The sequence below is a fragment of the Bombyx mori genome, chromosome 26, assembly GCF_030269925.1.
Source record: "Bombyx mori chromosome 26, ASM3026992v2".
In the NCBI taxonomy this organism is placed as follows: Eukaryota; Metazoa; Arthropoda; class Insecta; order Lepidoptera; family Bombycidae; genus Bombyx; species Bombyx mori.
The window spans coordinates 9,710,039-9,733,245 of record NC_085132.1 but is presented as its reverse complement, the minus strand read 5'-3'; the positions used below and the strand labels follow the sequence as shown (position 1 = coordinate 9,733,245).

The 23,207-nt window shown below is 37.5% G+C and overlaps 2 protein-coding genes across 3 annotated transcripts; one reads left to right on the top strand and one right to left on the bottom strand.

Moving 5' to 3' along the window:
* Nucleotides 1-4,707: 4,707 nt before the first annotated feature.
* Nucleotides 4,708-11,896, bottom strand: LOC101741848 (serine/threonine-protein phosphatase 2A 65 kDa regulatory subunit A alpha isoform). Its single transcript, XM_004922047.4, has 6 exons — nt 11,415-11,896; nt 10,490-10,724; nt 9,951-10,137; nt 9,209-9,363; nt 6,703-6,820; nt 4,708-6,616 (listed from the first exon to the last, which is right to left on the bottom strand). Exons 1-6 carry the CDS (start codon nt 11,638-11,640, stop codon nt 5,765-5,767), a joined length of 1,773 nt encoding a protein of 590 aa, XP_004922104.1. The 5' UTR covers nt 11,641-11,896; the 3' UTR covers nt 4,708-5,764.
* A 21-nt stretch (nt 11,897-11,917) lies between these two features.
* On the top strand, nt 11,918-21,809 carry LOC101741612 (serine/threonine-protein phosphatase 2A 65 kDa regulatory subunit A alpha isoform). 2 transcript variants are annotated; one of them, XM_038020748.2, is made up of 8 exons: nt 11,918-12,085; nt 12,680-12,924; nt 13,524-13,691; nt 14,991-15,225; nt 15,907-16,093; nt 18,659-18,813; nt 20,432-20,549; nt 20,636-21,809. In XM_038020748.2, exons 2-8 carry the CDS (start codon nt 12,909-12,911, stop codon nt 21,485-21,487), a joined length of 1,731 nt encoding a protein of 576 aa, XP_037876676.1. In that variant the 5' UTR covers nt 11,918-12,085; nt 12,680-12,908; the 3' UTR covers nt 21,488-21,809. The 2 variants fall into 2 exon arrangements, with proteins under 2 accessions (XP_037876676.1, XP_004922102.1); XM_004922045.5 differs by lacking the exons at nt 11,918-12,085; nt 12,680-12,924 and having other exon boundaries at nt 13,244-13,691.
* The last annotated feature ends 1,398 nt before the right edge of the window (nt 21,810-23,207 follow it).

Sequence of the window (23,207 nt, the reverse complement as noted above, 5' to 3'; positions counted from 1 at the left end):
AAAAATATCTTCAAATTCACATAGTTAAAACTCCTTTTATGTTTTAATCTCGGGTTTCTCATTTTCAATTGAGATTTTTTTTTTATTGCCTTTGTAGGCAGACGAGCATACGGCCCACCTGATGGTAAGTGATCACCGTCGCTCAAGGACGTCAGCAATGCCAGGGGCAGAGCCAAGCCGCTGCCTACCATAATGATACTATCAATGATCAAGGTAGTAAGCATAATAATATATATAGTCAACCGTAAACACAAAATCTGAAGCATTATAAAAGTCAGATATAATAAAATGAAACAAATAAACCCGAGACTAAACTGTAAAAGTAAGCTTAATTATGTCTAATTGAATATTTAAAGCCAAGTCAAATTGAAATCGGAGAGCTTTATTTGCTTATATGTAATCTCAGGTACAATCTACTTGAACATGATTGTATTCATCTTATTCTGTTGTTCTATATTTTAAACTGTTTTTTCATCTATCATTGCCACATACCTATACATTATTTTGTTCTTCTGTATCCATGGAATACTATAGATGTATTTTTTTCAACGATTGTGACGAATGGTATTAATTCTTATTTTAATTCACTCTGTTTCTTATGGACCCATACATACATCTCTATTCTTTAGTCTATCTAAATGCTATATGGTATATAATTAAAAAAGTAGAAAACTGTGGGATTTTTTTTTATTGCATAGGTGTGTGGACAAGCTCACAGCCCACCTGGTGTTAAGTGGTTACTGGAACCCATAGACATCTACAACGTAAATGCGCCACACGCCTTTCAGAGAATCAGGGATCAGTGCAAAACAAAGAAATGCATTATATGTGTGGCTTAAATTGAACCAAATTAATTTAAAAACACAGACTGTGACAAATAGATATTCATATATCCATTACTATTTAGTTAATATTTTGTTCGACTTTATCTAGAACTGTTATTTTGCATCATAAATATATACCAAATTGATTACATTGGTCGTAACTACTTGGACAATTTTGACAAATACTCATGGGCCGTAATGGAAAAATTTACTATTTGTGTTCGAGATATTTCCACCAAGCCAAGTGGACCTCGGGTCAGGTGAAGTCAGGCTTCATAGATGATTCATAAATATAATAATATTCGGAATTAATGCAATAAATTATGACATGATTTGGGAACATAAAAGTTATGGATACATTGAAACAGAAAGTAGGTGGCGTTATTATCGTTTTAAAATGACTATGTTCATTAATATTTTCCTAACATAAACACTCGTTGTTTGCATCTATATATATACATATATCTAGATTTTATCACCATAGAAGTCAAACTTCTTACGCCCATAAATAAGTCAAGTATTATACAGTACGTAAATATTAAAAATTATATATGTCACATGTATGACTGCTATATGTAACTGGAATAAGGGCGAATTTCGATAATCACATCGTATTTAAAATAATTAAAAAGAGTTTCGTTGTGTTTTCACAGAATTTACATCTCTATAGTATAGTGTGAATTTGTATATAGTTACAAAGCGGTTACAAAGCAAAGAGTTAGCCAATATGTAGATTTTTTAAATTCTGACTTTGTGATTAAAGTTGTATCCAGTCGATTATATATCGTATGCTTTAGTTCACTGCGGATTTTTATAATGTTATTCGGCTTTGATTTGCAATGTTTTGACGTAATAACGTCTTGTAAATCGATGAACACCGGCTGCACGCACGAAAAAGTGTCACGTTCCGCCTGAGCATGAGCGTGCAAGCGAGAGCGCGGAACAAGCGATAGAGAGGCACGATCGGCCCAAGCGTTGGCTCGAGACACATTTATCTCTCTTCTCGCGTGACGTCACAGCGGGCATTTCTAATAGTTCTGCTACGTAATCACGTAAAACTATCGTCCGTAAACCGATTTTACAGACAAACTAATTTTCTTTTATGGCCTAGTCGCGATGCGTGATACCAGACTAACTTTCTTGTCACGTGTTCCTCACCAGATTTTTATCACTTTTTGTTGAGTGACATGGAATCTTTGAAAATGAAAAATTTATTACATATGAGTCGACTATTATCAAAGGCGGCAATCTGACTCTTGGACAATGATTGGTAAATCAGAAAAACGAATTATTGACTTTGTATTCCATTGGCAGTCACAAAACTCTTCGGAACGACATCTTAGATAAATAACAGGTTAACTATTAACCTTTATTTAATGCAGGTTTTGAACCGTATTCTTTGAAGGAGACGATTATATTCAAATAAATCTGTATTGACATATCAATATTTTTTTTTTGTCCAAATGCACAGATTGCCGCCTTTGATAATAGACGACTCATATATAGAGAAACCGTTATAAATTCAAAGTACCGTATAAATGATGCTAAATGAATTTAATGTTCTTTCTACGTTGTTGATCAGTAAATCTTTTCTCGTATAGTATGTATTAACTAAACGGGTAGTTAGTTTGAACTTGATGTGATTGTTGCAAGCATTGTTAAAACATATGATATTATCGATATGTTGTAACCTGGAAACTATTTACCCACCCTTGAAACTGATATAATACTTATATAGTAATTGCGCACCCATCATGTACATTGTAATAATTTGGATATCTCGTCTACAATGTGGTCAATAATGACATGGCCATCCCGTCTGCAACATGAAATTGTAGCCACTCTGTTTACAAAATGTTAATACGACCAGACTGCTTTAAGTTAAGAAACAGTAAAATCGGGTATGTGATCAATTGTCTACAGTATACTACAATTAATAATACTTTTTGACCGTTTTGTCTCCAACACAGTATTAATTTTCTACTAGAAGGCGTAGCGTGGGTAGGCCTCCCGCAAGATTGAGGTCCGCGGGGATCTGCTGGATGCTGGTAACGCAAGACCGGTCGCTGTGGCGAGGCTTTGGGGAGTTTTATATCCAGCAGCGGGTGTCTGTGGGCTGATATATAGATAGACATTTCTACTGTATGAAGATGTTTCTCATTATATCCAATACTGTATTAACTCAAGAAGCATCACACACCCCACACGTGGGCACTGTGGGTGTAGCCGGGTGGGGGTCATTTCCTCCCCGAGCGGGTCGTTGAACTTACACGATTTCTGTACAGTCAGCAGAGAAATGCGCATTTATTATCATTTTATTTGATTACGCATTAATTAAAGAAAATGAGGGTAAACGTAAAACAGTTTTATGAGAACTTCATTGTACATAAATGAGATAAGAATTTTTTAGCAAATTTATTTATACTCGACTACACACTGACTCGTCTAAAAGAAAATCTTGATTGCGCCCTCATTTTTAATTTCATGTTTGGATGTCTCCAAGTAAATAAATAGTTGATACCAAAATGTTTTACGAATCCGTATCTCTAAGTGGATAATGTAAATTTTGAGTTATTACAATGTTAGTTGTATTATCATGGCCATTACACGTATTCGATGCGAAGACTGCAATTTTCGACTTTACATAACATTGCAATAAAAGTCAATGTTGTATACTTCCAACTTCTTATTTTATTACTTTTTCTATTTTAGTTTTGAGTTCGTATGAAGTCCTAATATGAGTTTCGTTTAAAAATAATGTGAATTATGTTTGTTGTTTGTATGTAAGTAAGATTCGTTTCTTTTTATTTAGATTTATATGTAAAATTATAGCTTAAAGTGCCTCTAAGTAGTTATGTAAAGAATTTAATAAAAACTGTTTTAAATGTGATGGCGTTTTAAATTGATTTCATTCCCTATTTAAGATATTATTTTTATCAAGTTACCAAAAATATTTTTTTAAAAGGCCAGTGCGTCGTTTTCTCTGTAAAAAGTGTTCAATTTTCTTGTTTTTTTTCTGCTTTTTCGTCTTTTTTGATCTTAAAATGTCTAAGCGTATACTGGATATCAATAATAAATTAGAATCTAGATTCCTGAGTTTTTCTGGTTCTTAGCCCAACATTAGCTTTCCCTAGTTTTTTTTATTGCCCTTGTAGGCAGACGAGCATACGGCCCACTTGATGTTGAGTGGTTATCGTGGCCCATGGATGTTAGCAATGCCAAGAGCGGAGACAATCAGCTGCCTACCGTTATGTACTGTCACACAAGCTTCGTTTGAAGAAGGACATGTCATAGTGTTCGGGAAACAGCACGGGAGAGTAGCCCTCAATTTTCGATCAGTTGCTAAGCCGCGAAACTAGCTACCGCAGGAGGAAAATACCACAAAACAATCTATAATAAAAGCGCATTTAGCCTGGATCACTCTGACAAAGTAAAAAAGAAGGGGACTTTTTGGCGGAAACGCGATAAGTGAAGTTGCATGATTTGTTTTATTTTGTCTATTTAGTGTTTCTTCAGGTTTAAATGTGTAATAACGGTGGTTTATTAAACTGTTTAATATCTGTGAAAGTGCACAAAAGCCGGAAAATGAAACGAAGCCGCTGGACGTAACTTCTAGGGTTCCTCCAAAAAGTCCACAGAAAAAATCTCAGTAAATGACCACCATTTTACTGAGATTATATTTCATCCCAAATCATTCTCATCTCATTTCATTTAATTTCATCCCAGTTGATTAATGTCTCAAATTAATCATTTTCATTTCATTTCACTCTATATTGCCATTTTTCATAAAAATAAGAATATATTAAATTAAAATAAGACATGACCTGAAGGTCTTAGTTACCAGGTCATAAAGTCACTTAACAATATAATAAAAACGACAGCATTACTTTTCTTATTTTATTTCGTAGTTATCAAATCGCTCAGAAATCGTATTTACATTATAAAATGCACTAACGCACCCGTACAACTTCTAGTTTGTTCGCTGGAAGTCAACATCAACTTATCTGTGTACATTAAAGCTGGCAACATTTAGCATACGCGAACACGTATCTAGCGATACATCTGATTTACCCGCAAACAAAACATGTCATCCACACTCGAAGTGAACCAGCCAAACAAATTGATCGTTTGTCGGTTTAAAATCGACATGTAGATGTGGTTGCTATTCGGGATATTTTCACAAATAACTCTCAAGACAATATTAAAAAAAAAAAACAATGGTTTTGTTATTATATCCAAGGCACAATGTAAATGTGCTTGGGTTATATACTGGATGTTAGGGAGACCGTGTCCGAAAACGAAAATTTTGTACCTACATAGTTGTAAGTTTTGGGGAGCGCGGTGTCAGCGCCGCGCCGGGCGTTCGTTAACCCGAGCATCAGCTGTTTTTGATTTTGTGCTTCATTGCTGGTTCTTTTTTTTAGTAAAGTAATGTATTTTTTATGGAACGACCGTTTCATTTACCTATACTAACATGATGAAGAGTAAATAATGTTAATAAAACATTTTAAAGCATGCTTTTTTTTAAATCAAGATTTTTTTTCCATCCTATCTTCAAAAGTGTCATTAGTACTATAGTCTGTCTTCGACTTCGGAAGCGGTCTCCTAACACCTAATAATTATATATATAGATAAACCTCGCTTTTCCACCGATGGTGGAATTTTGTACGTTAATCTTGGACGACTAAACCAGTCCTTAAGTATAAAAAGATTTTTTTTTCATTTTATCTATAAACATAGTGGGGAATGAACTAGGGCTTTTCAATTATTGCAAAGTTTATTTAACTAGCTACATGATGAACGTTTAGAATAATTATGCGTTTTGTTTTATATGTTCAAATTTTTTCGTCATTAAAAAAAACCAAGAGTCAATAATACTCCATAATACAGTTCTGATGTTCGGGCCCTTATGTAAAATTTCCTATATTATTAAGTATTAGTTATCCAGCTATTCCGGCGATCGCCTCCGACGCGAAGTACTTGACGTCGACGTCGGGGTCCACGTTCAGCTTCTCCAGGACCGGCTTGACTTGGGGCTGGATGACGGCCGGGTCCAAGTACTTAGCCATTATCTGCAGCGTCTTGGCAACATTGAACCGCACGTTGGCAACATTGTCGTCGGCCATAGACAACACGGTCGGCAGCAGCACCCTGGTCGTGATGTCCTTGCCGCACACTTCGGACAGCACGTTAATGCAGAACAAGTACGTCATCCTGTGCAAGTAGTTCTGCTCGTGCGACATGTTCAGTACTTTGGGTATGACGTTGTTCTCTGCCCACTGCGGCCCGTACTGCTCCACCAGCTTCTTCAGGTTGAGGGTCGCAGCCTCGCGGATGGCGTACACGTGGTCCACCAGCCACGACATGCACAAGCTGGTCAGCTTCTCGTCGAAGAACTCCTGGCCCAGCTGTCCCGCCAGTAGAGGCATGTGCTCGATGATGGCCAGACGGACCCTCCACTTGGTGTCCTCTGCCAGCTCCACGATGGCGGGGAGGAGAGACTGCACCAGCTGTTGGATGCCGATCACTTCATTCACACACTCGAGGTTGGAGATTATGTTGAGTCGGACTTCGGGACATTCATCCTTCAGTTGTGTGAGGAACAGCGGCAGGAGATGTTCAATAGTGTTCTGTCTGCCCACTATGGGGCTCAGGCCCATGATGACGGAGGCTAGTGCAGACTTGACGTGTTGGTTGGCATCACACACCAAGTCCTTGATCTGTGGCAAGATCATGGTCATGATGATGTGTTCTTGGTGAGCTTTATCCAAGTTCATACAGAAGTCCTTGACCTGCAATGCAAGAGTATTTTGATACTGATATCGTTTCAATTTTATAAAACTGTCGACTACCCACACTGCGTACTATTTGTACATACCTTCCCAGCAGCTGCGGCTCTAACCTCAGCCTCCGAGTCCTTGAGCAGTGCCTGGAAGATCTGTGCTAGATCTGTACGAGCTAGTTCCTGGCCTACAGCTTGTTGCAGCTCTACGAACCTGCAAATTTAACTGATTATAATCTTACAAAAATATAACTGAATCTATCAGTGATACTGTCAAATTTGATTTTTAACATAAACCAATCTTGCATTCCAGTCTGCTTAAAGTAAGCCTCTTATCTTAATTCAAATAACAGCACTCCTTTTTTCTTTTTTTCCTGCTAAAGCTTGAAAGGCTATGTCAGCGTAACCCTAAAGCTGCTTTCAGACTAAGCTATAATAGCATATAGTATATAGCTCATAGCACAACAATATCGCGCACCATACATTGTAAAGACACGTTCACACTGTACTGTACTATATATTATTGGTTAAGTATATGCTGCTATACTACATGGCACTATAGTATAGCGTAGTCTGAAAGCAGCTTAACGTGTAGGTGAGCTCTCGGGGCTCAAACCAGGAGGCGTTGCTAACACTGGCTCTAGTAAGGACAGTGCTTCGTAGAAACTACCACCGGATCGGAAACGCGACCCACCCACTGAGAAGATCCGGTGAGAAACTCAGTGGGCTGTAACAGTACTATGACATGATACAAAACAAGCGAAAATAGTAAATAGCATGAACACTCTGCAAATGTAATTGTTGGATCTGTAATGGTCAGGACCCTGACATGACATGAGAATCATATCTCGAACAAAGTCCTGAGGGTATTCAGCTTATGCAAGAGTTGAAACGGAAAGAAATGGGAGCTTACACCTAATTTTGCAGTAGATTATGACCTGCCCGGAATTCAATACTGTGATGAACAAGAGCAATCAGAAATGTGCAAATTTCTTGAATTTTTCATTGTAAGATTGCTTTCATATCTACATAGCTAATTCATGTTTGTATTATTTTTCATTCAATGTTCTTATCGATATACTCTTCCAATAGAAAGTCGTAGTTTATATCAAGATACAACAATCTCTTAAATAAATTAAAATATCTTAAAAACTAGACAGTAAAAGTCGCTAATTTACATTTTCCGTGTAAACTATCATATTTTAGAATGAAAATCTCAAGTTGATAAAAATTGCTGATTCCCTAATTTTGGCTTGGCTCGATGGCTCAGTATAGTAGTACCCTTTTAGGTCCAACAGTGGGTCGCATGGTGTTCAACATGTTAAGCATGTGTAAGTTCACCATTTTATACCACCCACGCCTAGTAATCTTTTTGGGACAGGAGAATAAATACGCTCACTAGTATACTAAATATGTATATAAAAATTCATTTTTAATACGCTTTTATTAGCTTCAGACGTATGTATGTTAGTATGTAACGGAATCTTTGAACATGATTTTGACAGATACAGGGAGCGGTACATATAGCTCAGAACAGGACTCGTCTGAGAACAGGACTGCTTTCCACTGGTCGGCTGTCCAGTTGACGCGTTCTTGTGCAAATCGAAAACGAGCCCGGCGGTGAGTTGGCGTCAATTTAGGGCCATTTGCTGGCCTATGCGCAGTCAAACCACCTTCGGCAAGTCTCCTTCTGACTGTCCACCTGCTGACTATCACTTCACGCACCTGTTGAAGCTGCTGTGCAAGTTCAACGGCAGTCAAACGAAGATTTCGCAACGCTGTCGTTACAAGAAATCTGTTGTCGCGCTGTGTTGTAGCTCTTGCTCGACCAGATCCTCGTCGCCTTTCAAAGCCACCAGTCTCCCGATAGCGCTGGTACACACGACGAACTGAATATCGGCTGATATTCAGTTGTCGAGCTACAGCACTCTGGTTCTGGCCCGCTTCAATTTGAGCGGCTTTTTCCGGAGTAGTATCCATCTTTTTCAGACAAATGCAATTGGAGTCACTAGAGGTCTTATCAGGTTAAGCGTTGGCTGGCAAATGATGACGTTTTACACAAAACATGCCTTTTTATACCTGCAGTTGGTCTTGCAAACAGCAGTGAGTTGAGGGAGCAATTTTTGGAGTTTGCTGTTGTCGTTTTGTTTCAGCAGGCAGGTAAACTTATCATGTCTTATGTGGTATCATTGAATAGGTATTGAACTATCCTTTCACCTTATGTTAAAAAATATATTATAAAATATATAAATATTTTTTTAAATAAAAAGAAGTAAATAATATTTTTCAAAAAATGTACAGATGTGCGATTTCATTGCACCCGAGTGTAGTTAAGGCGACGCTGATATAGCCTCTCAAGGCTATCAGCTTAGGTAGGAAAAAAAAAGACAACACAACATTTTAAAAAAAAATTGAGAAAATTTAAATTCGACTAAAAAATTAAATATAAATAGTAGCTTAAAAAACTAACAAAATACGCTTTTTCAATTTTTTTTGTTGGATTTCCTAAAAAAGCGAATTTTATTGTTTTTTTTTTAAACTTATTTATTTAGTTAAATTTTAAGATTTCAGGGACATAATTCTTACAATTTTTATCACATACTTATCAGCAACCATATATCGGACTCTCCAAGAAGCGTCTCCGGACAGTGCGCGTACAGTTGGCATCACATGCTGCTCCATATCCTCAGGAGTCAATAGAGCCGCAACAGCCGCGCAGGCTTCGGCAGCCAACAGACGAACGGAATCTTGATCATCCTGAAATTAAGGACAAAAAAAATTACAATTACTATTGACTCTGAGACATCATTTTAATTGGATTATTGTTAATTATGTTAGCTTTTGTCTTACAAAGACAGGTGGATAGTTACTATATACTGTTAGCTGATAAACAGCAATAAAAGTGTATTTTTAGTTTACTCAATACTATGGATCTATCTCTGCAGATATTTGTCTGTAGTTCTGAGTATTTAGCATTAGCATTGAAGGCATGTTCTTTAAAATGAATCTATAGAAGACCGTGAGACATTTTTTCTAGAACTAAATTCAGTTGTAGTCTGTTCGGTGTTTCGCTGAGTTATTGAACAGGATTCTAATTCATAACTATAGGTTAGCTAGCTCTATTAAAATTTATGAATTTATCTTTAGCATTTCTTACACTGAGGCTGTAATAAATGGATTATATTGTAAAATATATAATTATATTATAGGTAGATTATACTGTTATCATTCTTTCAAACAATCTCTTATATTCTCAAACAATCTACTTCATCATTCACAATGTGCATGATGGTTTTTTTTTAAACAAGAAAAACAACAAATATTTCAACCATCAATTTACAAACCTCTGCCAAAATCACAAATATGGGAATAAGATCGCTCTTAACATATTCAATCTCCACAACTTTCGCAAACTCTCCAAGTTTGTAGGCAGCAGCGCGGCGTACCATCGGAGTATCATCTTGACAGAGGGAGCGGAAATGCTGACGGAGTTCTGCCTTCACAGGTGCTGAGACACGTGGATAGCATACACTGCAAACATAGTTCACAGGTAAAATATATATTAATGGTCCAAGACATTTAAAACAAATGACTTACTGGTGGTAAGACCTCTTGTGAGACCGCGCGGGCAGGTACCACCCTGCCTATTTCTGCCGTGAAGCAGTAATGCGTTTTAGTTTGAAGGGTAAGGCAGCAGTTGTAACTATACTTAAGACCTTAGAACTTATATCTCAAGGTGGGTGGCGCATTTACTTTGTAGATATCTATGGGCTTCAGTTACCACTTAACACCCGGTGGGCTGTGAGCTCGTCCACCCATCTAAGCAAGAAAAAAAAAAACTTACGATATTCAACTATGTAACTTTACAACTTTTTAATTTTACCTAAATAGTCCACAAGCAGATGTTCTTGAAGTGAACCAGTCTCCTCCAGCAAGGCGCTGTACTAGTGGCACAAAGTGTTCCTCGAGTGCTTGCGGGCTGTGGTGCTCGGCAACGGCACGGAGTGAAGCCACTGCCTTATCTCGGACTACTGTCTCTTCAACTGCTGCTAATGTCTCCAGGGGTGGAAGAAGACAATGTGCGAACTCTCCTCCGCCGACCAAGTTGATGAAACTACCTAGTATCAGACAAACCTATAGAATTGTTTGCTCAAGCTGAAATGAATTTGGATGGCCGCATTCCAATTTTTTGTATATGACCTTCAGTAACCAATGAGCACTAGTTGAACTGTGAAGACAACTGGTATAGCATAAAAACCCACACACAAGAACACAGCAAGAACACTTGCTTTATGAAATATATATTTCAATTATATCTTGAAAGTGTTTGATTTGAAAAGGCCAATGAATTCCATAGTAGTTTTATGAGGTATGTCGTTATTACCAATGTCGTAGAAAGCAATATTTTTAATAAGGCGGTCATATGGCATTCAGCCGGGACCTTTGTTCTTGGTTATTTTAACCGGCATGTTGTATTAAACGATGTCGCAGTAAACGGTTTTGACTGTATATAGGAATAGAATAGAGGGAAAATAAAACAAATAGAATTGATTTAATTGAAAAATTAACACATTTAAAGGAACACAACTTAATCCTTCAGATAAGTTAGTGTAGAATTTAGTAGCACTAAAAGTTGTCTAGGTGATAAATTTTCTATGTAATTTTTTTTTATGTTATGTTTTACTACATTCGTAAATGTTTAACATTATATTGATTGATTATAATAGGTGTATTTGCTGACTTGATACTATGTTTTTACTAATATTAATAAATTGAACTTCCGGTAATAAATGTATAGTTCAACTAACCAAGTTGTTCAGCTAGTGCTAAGAGAACCTCGTCTTCATCATAGATTGTCTCAGTGAGGAACGGGATCAACTCCGATTTAGTCCTCTCCACGCCCAGAGCCAACGCGATCGTCGACAACTTCTTTATAGAGTTCAAACGAAGCTGTACATCCTCATTCTTCAGCTCATCTATGAGAACGGCAATCGGATACAATGATTCATCCGTCCCGGAGTCGCTCGCTGCCATTTTTATCTATTGAGCTTTGTCTTGATTTCAATTCAAAGTATACGCACTCAAATTTTAACGATAACTTTTTTGTGTAAAATTTATCAAAACGAGTTCTTTGTAAAATTTTAATGAAAGACAATTTAGACAACGGTGTTGCTCGGCATAGATGAAGTTTGATGCTTCAAACACATCGATACATAAAAATCGATTTAATTTGATGTTGAACAATCGAGTTTACTAAGTCGAAAATCCACCATTCTATTAATACGACGCGACATGCCTTAACTTTTAGAGTTCACAACTTGATCTTGTCTGTGGACTAGTATGGGAGCACTAACTACATGTTTTTGCTATAAAATTAGAAAATTTCTGTGACCATTGTTTATTAGTGTTGACCGTTTCTGATTTTGTTAATTTGCAGGATCGCTAAGAGAAAAGCTATTTATATTCTTTATTTTGTTATGTAAGTGTTTGTTGAGGTAATAACAGTAGCTCATTAACCGTTTAATGTTACAAATGTGAAAATGTTACAAAATCGACGGACGTCTATTCTGAAATTCCTCCATAAAGTAATTATTTAAATGTTATGAAATCTCATTTCTTTAAATTTAATTTCATTAATTTCTGAATAATCTTACTCATTTTCCAATCACAAATTTAAGCTTCTAAACAAATAATAATAACTGCCGAATACAGAAATCCTAGATTGTTTATTTGAGAGACATGTACCAATCTACTTTTAATTAACTGGATATTGGTGACATTAACAAAACTACTTTTACTATTTAATCTGGCATTAATTATTTCCGGAAACTACAGTTTTCGTGGCCATGGACGGCCAACGTATTATTCATCGACATTTTTATTTTGTATTAACTACCCTCTTATTTTCTTTAAATAATATTTACATTTACATTCCAATTCACACAGAAAGAATCAACAGTATCTTGAAGTATGACTGTTTATTTCCTTTTTTACTTTAAAAGAGGGTCTTAGGTCTTAGATAAACGCTCATCTATCTTATCGATTTCAAATGTGGGTATTTTTATTATTTCAGTGGCCTTGTACGCCATTCATGGAATTAACTTTTTTCTGTTGCAAACATTTTGATTTTGACTTATAAATGTATGAGTTGCGAAAACCGAAAAACGACTATTGGTGAAATTGACGTGATTTGGACGTGCCTCATCACGACGTGCAGCATCAACGGCCGTTTTTCAATCTAGTCAGCTGCCACCGGTAGCCGATATTTCAAATTGAGACGGACTGGACGTGACTGAAAAAAGATGACTTGTTTTTACGGTAGGTGTGGGTTGAGCAAGAAATTTGCCAAAGTGAGCCAACTTTTGAAGGTTGATTCTTAGAACCTATTACAATAGGCAATTTTACGGTTACGGTGTTTCCCGAGCGATATGACATGTCCTTCTTCAAACGAGGCTTGTGGAAAGTATTAAGCGGTAGGCAGCGACTTGGCTCTGCCCCTGGCATTACTGAAGTCCATGGGAGACGGTAACTACTCACCATCAGGTTGCCATATTTGTCTGCCTACAAGGGCAATAAAAAAAAAAACGGACAATTTTGGCAATCGTTGAAAACCAATGTAAATCGATTTTTTGAAGGAGAAAAAAACCAGTTAGTTGTGTCACACTAATACACCCAACCAGTAACCACATTTAGAGCAGTACAACACTATTAGACATTTGAAAATCTGCCATTTTGCTCCGTTTGAGCTAGGTCTATTTGTTTTGATAAAAATCTGTTATTGATAGTACTCAACTTTTAGTGTGACAATTTAGTGTCCGTTTAGTTCGAATTGAAATTAAAGAGAGTTAAATACGTAAGAATGGCAGCGAGTGACTCCGGGACGGATGAATCATTGTATCCGATTGCTGTTCTCATAGATGAGCTAAAGAATGAGGATGTACAGCTTCGTTTGAACTCTATAAAGAAATTGTCGACGATCGCGTTGGCTCTGGGCGTGGAGAGGACTAAATCGGAGTTGATCCCGTTCCTCACTGAGACAATCTATGATGAAGACGAGGTTCTCTTAGCACTCGCTGAACAACTTGGTAAGTTCAAAGTTATATCAAGATCCACTACAGAAGATCAGCGCGGCATTAACAATTGAGCCGATTGTTTCGCAAGACTCCGCTACAGCCCATCTTAGGCAGCTTTATTTTCTTTTCCAATGTTATTATTTGTCGTCAGTATTATCATTTTTAAATTATTATATTATTTATGAACTAATAAGAAATTTATTTCAAAATGGTAAAACAATATTTAACAAAGTAATAGATTTGGATTACAGTGGTACCTTGATATACGAGTACCCTAATATGTGAGTGGTTTAAAATACTAGCTGGCAAACGAGCGATATTTTGCTTTGAGATGAGAGCAAAATTTGAGATACGAGGAATCACACACGACCTGCAGGGCGCATGTTGAGGTCGTGTTCAGGTCTAACAGTTTCTCCCACTTCAGACTAGACCTCAGTCTGTGTACTTGTTTCCATTGTTTTTCAAAAGTTGGGTTTGCATTTTTTGCTTTTTATACATTTACAAAACATCAGATTTATTTTTATAACCATGGGTCAGAAGAAGAAGTTAATGTCTTCACTTCACTTTTTCTTTTATTATGTTTTTTATAGAATATATATTTGTTATTTATAAATATCTTTTTCTTCTTGTAAATATTTTTTTCTTTTTTAATAACACTTATCAAAAACGACTGAGGTGGTTTTTTTTGGGAGCTTTGGAACGTATGAATGGCATTTCAATTAATTTCAATGGGGAAAAGATCTTTGAGATATGAGCAATTTGACATAGGCTACGGAACGTATGTCGAGATAACACTGTGTTATAAATTTGTTTGAAACAAATATTGTGCACAGTATTAATATAATTTCATATTAATACAACATATTAGTATTTAAACATTTTGAAGCGTTTTGAGTATTTTATATTCCAAGGTGGAAGTCGCCATTTTAATTGTGTTCCAAAATCTTTGGTTATATTAATTTAAGCTACATCATGAGCATTTTAATCCAGTTCAGCTAATAACAAGAAAGACGGAAAATTATAATGACATAATTGAAGACATGAGTGGATGAAGGGGATATGATACAATTTGTTAATTTTGAGAAAATGGGCAACAAACTTTGGTTACTTGTTTTTTTTTTCATACAGAACTCCTTCATCTCATGCAATTTCTAAAAAATAGCCTTTAAATCCAAAGTTTTAAGGTTTAATATAGTTTATAGGCACATAACACCTTTATTCAATGTAAAAACTCAAAAACCTTAAAAATGGTACTTAACCCCTTCATCCACCCATGTCATCAATTGATCTATGTATTTCGAATCATTCCAGGTAACTTCATAAACTTGGTTGGAGGGGGAGAATTTGCACACTGTCTCCTTCCTCCACTAGAGACATTAGCAGCAGTGGAAGAAACAGTAGTCAGAGACAAGGCAGTGGCCTCGCTCCGTGCTGTTGCCGAGCACCATAGCCCCCAGGCACTCGAGGAACACTTTGTGCCATTAGTACAGCGTCTTGCCGGAGGAGACTGGTTTACTTCCAGAACATCTGCCTGTGGACTCTTTAGGTATTATAATAATTAAAAGAGAGTGTGTGGAGCAGGAGCTAGGGGTCTTGGGCATGACGTGGGAGGAGCTAGAACAGACTGCCCAAGACCGATACAAATGGAAAAATTTGATTCGAGCCGTACACCCCAGCAGAGGGTAATAGGAAAGCATGATGATGATGATGTAATCTCACTGATATACTTAATTTTAGTTAAGTTTTCGTCGTCGTCGTCGTCGTGGCCTAAAGGATAAGACGTCTGGTGCATTCGTTTCGAACGATGCACCGGTGTTCGAATCTCGCAGGCGGGCACCAATTTTTCTAATGAGATACGTACCTAACAAATGCTCACGATTGACTTCTACGATGAAGGAACAACATCGTGTAATATAAATCAAACCCGCAAAATTATAATTTGGGTAACTTGCGTACTGGTGGTAGGACCTCTTGCGAGTCCGTCACCCTGTCTGTCTGCCGTGAAGCAGTAATGCGGTTCGGTTTGAAGGATGGGGCAGCCTTTGTAACTACACTGAAACCATAGAACTCATATCTCAAGGTGGATGGCGACATTTGCGTTATAGATGTCTATGGGCTCTGGTAACCATAACACAAGGTGGGCTGTGAGCTCGTCCACCCACCCATGCAATAAAAAAAGCTGACATTTTTATAATTAAAAATAAAAAAAAATATGTTTATTTAACAGTGTCTGCTACCCACGCGTTTCGGCCGTAGTGAAGGCGGAACTTCGTCAGCATTTTTGCTCGCTCTGCCAAGATGACACTCCGATGGTGCGACGCGCTGCCGCCTACAAACTTGGGGAGTTCGCTAAAGTCGTAGAAATCGAATACGTCAAGAGCGATCTCATTCCCATCTTTGTGTTTTTGGCAAAGGTGTGTATAGTATAGTATTAAAAATAAAGTTAAAAAAAAAAACGCTTTTATAGAAAATCCAAGTAAAAAATAGAAAATAAATTGTAATAAATTTGGATTAAAAATAGTGTGAGAAAAAATGATTTTATTGTAAAAAAAGCGTGGGGTGCATGGTATCAGTAGTTATAAATATTTTATTAAGAGATATTGAGTAGAAGGGTGGGTAATTTTGATAATATCCTGAAAAATATTTTCTAAAGCTAGTTTAAAAGCAAAAAGAAAAAAAGCGTATTTTTTTTTAGTTTTTTTAAACTATTATTCATTTTTTAGTTGAATTTCATTTTTTTTAATTTTTTGTTTAAATATTGTATTGTCATCGGTCCTTAATAAGTACGCCAAATTTCGAGTTAATCCGACGTTTTGAAGGGGGATCAAAATCATATTCAAAGATTCCGTTACAAACATACATACGTCTAAAACTAATAAAAGCGTATTAAAATCAGTCTATTCTTTCAAGTGCAGCAAGAGATTTACATATTTTATACAAGACTTCACTGATACTTGATGGCTGCTAACACAACCATTAATCAGGATGTGTAAGAAAATTAAAACTATTGTTATACATTTGGAGCTTGGGATAAATAAAACGTCACCGAACTATAAATTAAACTCTATTTGAGTCGACTATTATCAAAGCCGGCAATGTGACTTTTGGACAATTATTGCTAAATCAGAAAAACGAATTATTTACTTTGTATTCCATTGGCAGTCACAAAACTCTTCTGAACGACATCTTATATAAATAACAGGTTGAGTATTAACCTTTATTTAATGCAGGTTTTGAACCGTATTCTTTGAAGGAGACGATTATATTCAAATCAATCTGTATTGACATATCAATTTTTTTTTTTGTCTAAATGCACAGATTGCCACCCTTGATAATAGACGACTCATTTAACACTTAGAACATTTAAGACACACTTCATGATTACCAATTCACTTCTTCCACTTCGATTCAAGTGATCCGTTGGCTGTTTCACTTTGAGTAGAACCGATTACTAACTACCTTCATATCATATAGATAGCGCTTTTATATTCGACAAAACAATTCTACAATTATCGAGAACATTCTCGGTAGCATTCGTTGTTGCGATGTGTTTTCGCTATCTGATTATAGATGGCGTTACACTTCTCGAGCATCTATCTACCTTCTATCTATATTTATAAAAATTAATTGCTGTTTTAACGAGACTAACGGTCTCGTTAAAACTCGAGAACGCCTGAACCGATTTGGCTCATTTTGGTTTTGAATTATTTGTGGAAGTCCAGAGAAGGTTTCTTCTTCTTCTCCATCGCTCCCTCATTGCTGAGGATCGTGACTCCGTTTTAGCTTGTCGACTGTTAGCCTCCATCGGTTCCAGTCAGTTGTCTGGTGTAGTGCAGCATTAAGTGGTCCGCTGGTTTGCTCGGAGATCTGGTTGGACCAACGTTTGGGGCTCCGGCCTCTAGGACGTTTTCCTTCTACTTTCCCAGTGACCATCAGACGTTCCAAGTTGTCTACACCTCTGCGGGCAACGTGGCCAAAGTAGCGCATTATGCGTTGCAGACATGTGGCAGACAGGCGTTGAGCGTTCTCCATTTTAAGAAGGTTTAAAAGGTAGATAAATATAAAAATGTTCGGAATCAAATAAAAATAACAATTTTGTTTTTCCTTTTATGTCTCCCCCGTCGGACGGATTCCTTTTGTTTGATTTAAGTTTATTTTATACAAAAATTTAGGTCTTTTATTTATCGATTGAGGCACTACCAAGTCTGCCGGTCAGCTAGTTCTCTATATTACTATAGTAGAATTATTTTGTCCGTGCAGTTTGGGTCATAAAACATAGCCCGGCTAGGGTGGTGAGCAAGTTGCGCGGGCGCAACGCCATTATCGATAAAAAGAAATAAGTCATCGAGGGCAGGTACACGGCGGCGGGGTGGTATACGAAGGGTGGTGAGACATTGTTATTTTATGAGTCATTGTACTTACCTGCAAATTATAGTACATTATGTCAAAGAGAAATGTGTTTTTATGCATTCGTTCTCTGAATTTCTTTAGTGACACAATGGCTACTCCTTTGTTTTGTATAAAAACGGCAGAATTTATTCAAAATAATATTTGCACGTGTTGTTATCAACAATGTGTTAAAATTTTTCACTGAAATAAGAATGGATCTCGAAAAGTTACAAAGTGTTAATTTCTGCCGTTCTCGTTAACTTGCTGCGGCGATATGTGGTGTAAGTGTTTGATTAGTGATTTATACTTTCATTTTTATCACTAATCCACAAAATGACAAAACTAAATACACTATCGACAACGCTTATCGAAAACAATAATGCGCATCACTATGCCCGTCCATAAGGCTCGTGAGTGGAAGAGAGAGCAAAATATACGCTTCACCGCTTCGATTTTTTATGACCCAAACTGCACGGACAGAATAATTCTACTATAATCCTTTGACATTCGTTTCTGCTATTTGATAACAGATGGCGTTACTCTTACTGGCATAACACTATATTTACATACATTATTTAAATTTATTTCAGGATGACCAAGACTCGGTACGTTTGCTAGCCGCAGAGGCATGTGCTGTTGTGGCTTCTCTGCTGGCACCCGAGGATATGGAGCAACATGTGATGCCGACCGTGCGGGCTCGTGCCGGAGATACTTCGTGGAGGGTGCGGTACATGGTCGCTGATAAGTATGTTGGCATAAGATAAATTTTTTTTTTCATTTACTTCAGATTTTGCATCCATATTACATTCACTAACATTTCATGAATACCAGAATTAAATAAAAATAATAACTACGATCTTGGAATAAAACAAAAGCAATAATAATAATAATAAAAAACAAAAAAATCAAATAATAATAATAATAATAAATAAATAAAAAAAACTCAAGATTAACATCAAAACTACCTTAACCTAAAATCTGGTTTGGATCCAGTTTGAATTTTTAATACAATCATAATGTAACATAAGTGAATCTCAGCAGAATCTGGCAGCAGAGTTTACATTTTACCTGGCAAAATTAGTCTTTATTTACCGATTACATTGAAAGTTGAGATTGAAGAAAACTTTCGAGTTAACAGTGAAATTGATTTTATTTTTCTCTTTTTATTTATTTATTGACAATCCAAACTTACTACACATAATCATATGAAATTTATAATATTGTAAATGGGAAAATTTGTTTGTTTGTTTGTGCTTCTTTCATATTGAAACGAAGCAACGGATTGAGATGATTACAATAGTTTTAAGTAAGGAATGTATGTATAGGTAACCCCTTAATCTCGACAAAACATTTTATTGGCACTGGTGATTAAGTTGAAATTTCCCTTGACCACGCGGGCAAAGTCACCAGTAACAGCTAGTATACTTATACAGTACCAGGCAATGAATATTGCACATCGATATTTAGAAAAAGACAGTCGTCTAATTTGGTTTTTGTTGTAGAGCGTTACCTGTGTGCGATGAAATACTAACAATCCGGTTGTTATGGAGACTAAATGTCAATTAGGTAATGTGTGACAGATATTATTATAACGCTCTATGAAGCAAAAATTAACGTGCCTATTTTCCACGGTCGATGTGTAATATTTATCGCCGGGTACTGTAGTGTGGGATACTTAACGACGGAGGGAAGATCTTCCACCGAGCACCCGCTCGGTAGACCGACGTTGTACATATACAAACTTATCTTGATAATGTCGTAAGCGAGATTCAGGCATCTGTCAAATATCTTGTGTTGTATGATGGCTACCCGCCACGATAGTATAGAGCCCAGCTCAAGATGAATTAGTGGTAGACAGCAGTTTGACTCTCGCCCTGGCTTTGCTGACGCCATGTGCGACGGTAACCTCTCAGCATCAGGTATGCTCGTCAGCCTACAGGGGAAAAAAATCACAGACATAGTTGCTCATGAATGTCAGTTATGCCCGGAAAAGATCCGTTGTCTACATGTGATTGCTTCATGCAATAAATCAAGGGCTCCCAAACTTATTTTGTCTACTGCCCACTTTGAGAATAAATTATTTTGAGCGCCCCCATTTTTTCACCGACCCAAAAACCACTATAGCGAGAGCTCAGTCGGTACCTAAGAGTCCTCCTAGATGAAATTACAAATCGCCTCCCAAGCCTCTATACATAACGCCCCCTTTTTTTTCTGGGTCTCTTACCTTTAGGCCTGCAGCGCTTACAAGGGGGCGTTATTGCCCACTTTGGGAAAGGCTGAAATAAATACAAATTTCAAAAACTGATCAACAATACTACCTACTTAACTTTGCAATATTATAGCAGTACAGTTTACATTTGCAGGTTCGTAGAGCTGCAACAAGCTGTTGGTCCAGAGCTAGCTCGTACAGATCTAGCACAGATCTTCCAGGCACTGCTCAAGGACTCGGAGGCTGAGGTTAGAGCCGCAGCTGCTGGGAAGGTATGTACAAATAGTACGCAGTGAGGGCAGTCGACAGTTTTATAAACTTGAAAAGATATCAGTATCAAAATGCTCTTGCATTGCAGGTCAAGGACTTCTGTATGAACTTGGATAAAGCTCATCAAGAACACATCATCATGACCATGATCTTGCCACAGATCAAGGACTTGGTGTGTGATGCCAACCAACACGTCAAGTCTGCCCTAGCCTCCGTCATCATGGGCCTGAGCCCCATAGTGGGCAGACAGAACACTATTGAACATCTCCTGCCGCTGTTCCTCACACAACTGAAGGATGAATGTCCCGAAGTCCGACTCAACATAATCTCCAACCTCGAGTGTGTGAATGAAGTGATCGGCATCCAACAGCTGGTGCAGTCTCTCCTCCCCGCCATCGTGGAGCTGGCAGAGGACACCAAGTGGAGGGTCCGTCTGGCCATCATCGAGCACATGCCGCTACTGGCGGGACAGCTGGGCCAGGAGTTCTTCGACGAGAAGCTGACCAGCTTGTGCATGTCGTGGCTGGTGGACCACGTGTACGCCATCCGCGAGGCTGCGACCCTCAACCTGAAGAAGCTGGTGGAGCAGTACGGGCCGCAGTGGGCAGAGAACAACGTCATACCCAAAGTACTGAACATGTCGCACGAGCAGAACTACTTGCACAGGATGACGTACTTGTTCTGCATTAACGTGCTGTCCGAAGTGTGCGGCAAGGACATCACGACCAGGGTGCTGCTGCCGACCGTGTTGTCTATGGCCGACGACAATGTTGCCAACGTGCGGTTCAATGTTGCCAAGACGCTGCAGATAATGGCCAAATACTTGGACCCGGCCGTCATCCAGCCCCAAGTCAAGCCGGTCCTGGAGAAGCTGAACGTGGACCCCGACGTCGACGTCAAGTACTTCGCATCGGAAGCGATCGCCGGAATAGCTGGATAAATATACTCTTTACAATTAAGTATTTCAATATGAAAAGCTTGAATAATGTAATATTATCTATTAGTTCCTCTTGTATCTCATGCGTGTGTTGTGTTATGCCAAATTTATGGAAATGTAATCTGCAAACTATTTATGAATTCATATTAATAAGTCGCTTTAAAATTCCAATCCCAGTATAGGATCTTATGTTTAAATATTATAATAATCAAAATAGTCTTGGGAATCTTAAGTTAAATTAATTTTATTTCATTTTAAGCATTTATTTGTGTAAATATTTTAGTTATATTCTTTGTTATTTAATAAATTAAAATTAGTAGACGTATGCAAGTAGTTTATTTCATAACCCAAAAATTATTAGGTTATTTTTATTGCTTAGATTATCGGGCCAGCTCACGGTCCATTGCGGCTCGCATATTAAGTGTATAATCTATGGCTCACGGCGCATCACTGCTTCGCTACCCGTGCGGACTCACAAGTAGGGATGCAACCTAAGCATCGATGTTTTTCAATATCGATGTATCGTTCATACAAATCGATGTTTTCAAATATCGATGTATCGTTCATACGAATCGATGTTTTAACATCGATGTTGAAACCAAAACATCGGCGATACATCGTATCAACGAACCAACGATCTCGTCGATTACGACGGAAGAGTACGACAAGCTAACTAACTCATAGACACAGCCTACAGAGTTTCTTGCCGGATCATCTCAGTGGGCCGCGATTCCGATCCGGTGGTAGATTCGGTTCTTACTACGGCTAGTGTAAGCAAATTCTCTTAGGTTGAGATCGCGGCGAGTTAACCTACCTGTTCGGGCGTAGTTAGGATAACCCCTTAGGCTAACAGCGAATAGATAGGGAATAAAAATCAAATTGTCAAGGTCTATTTATTAAAAAAAAAAAAATTGTTTAACACTAAAAGTCCGATTGGCGGGGCTTTTGTGAGTTTTTTGTGGGTTTCTGTGAGTTCGGTGTTCCCGAGCTGTTTGCGAAGAGGATATGGAAATTATGTTAACACTGATTTGAATAAGATTTTAATAGAAAAGCGACACAATAACTACAATAAAACAAAATGAGTTGAGAAAAGTAGTTATTACGATGAATTCCGTATGAGAATCACGCGAGTTTCAACACAGCTTAAAAAGACAAAATTTGTTAATTATAGGGGTTAAAGTATGAAATTGCCGTTTTATTGCTTAAGGTGTAGGTGCCTTCATGGTTTGAGACTTTTGAGTGAAACTTTTTTCATATGGTACCTATGAGGTTCTTCTTTTAAAAAATTTGAAACATTCGATTATCAACTTTCAGTTGTTTTTTTTATTCAGCTTGGACAAGAAAGGTGGATACTTTGAAAATTCGAGTGATTTTGAATACGAGTTCCGACGCGGAACTAACGCTGCAGTAACAGCTCGCAATATCAATGTTGCGTTTGGAGAGGGGACTGCTAATGAACGCACCGTGCGATTTTGGTTTAAAAGCTTTCGTAATGGAAATTTTGATTTGAAGAACGAACCACGTGGAAGACCGCCCACACATGTGAATAACAATGAATTGAAAGAGATGGTGGAAGCCGATCCGAGCCAAACTACCCAGGAATTAGCAGTACGGTTTAACGTTACCTTGACTCATTTGCATCAAATCAATAAAATAAATATAAAAGATAGGTGCCTCATGATTTGACTGATCTGCAGAAAGAAACGCCTGTTGAAACTTGTGT

What these genes read in the sequence shown, in the direction of transcription:
- LOC101741848 (XM_004922047.4), bottom strand. Translation starts at nt 11,640, where the DNA reads ATGGCAGCGAGCGACTCCGGGACGGATGAATCATTGTATCCGATTGCC. An exon ending in AGCACTAGCTGAACAACTTG is followed by an intron (nt 10,725 to 11,414) that starts GTTAGTTGAACT and finishes GTCTGATACTAG; the next exon opens with GTAGTTTCATCAACTTGGTC. An exon ending in TATTTGTGATTTTGGCAGAG is followed by an intron (nt 9,364 to 9,950) that starts GTTTGTAAATTG and finishes CCTTAATTTCAG; the next exon opens with GATGATCAAGATTCCGTTCG.
- LOC101741612 (XM_004922045.5), top strand. Translation starts at nt 13,466, where the DNA reads ATGGCAGCGAGTGACTCCGGGACGGATGAATCATTGTATCCGATTGCT. An exon ending in CGGTACATGGTCGCTGATAA is followed by an intron (nt 18,814 to 20,431) that starts GTATGTTGGCAT and finishes TTACATTTGCAG; the next exon opens with GTTCGTAGAGCTGCAACAAG. An exon ending in GAGCCGCAGCTGCTGGGAAG is followed by an intron (nt 20,550 to 20,635) that starts GTATGTACAAAT and finishes CTTGCATTGCAG; the next exon opens with GTCAAGGACTTCTGTATGAA.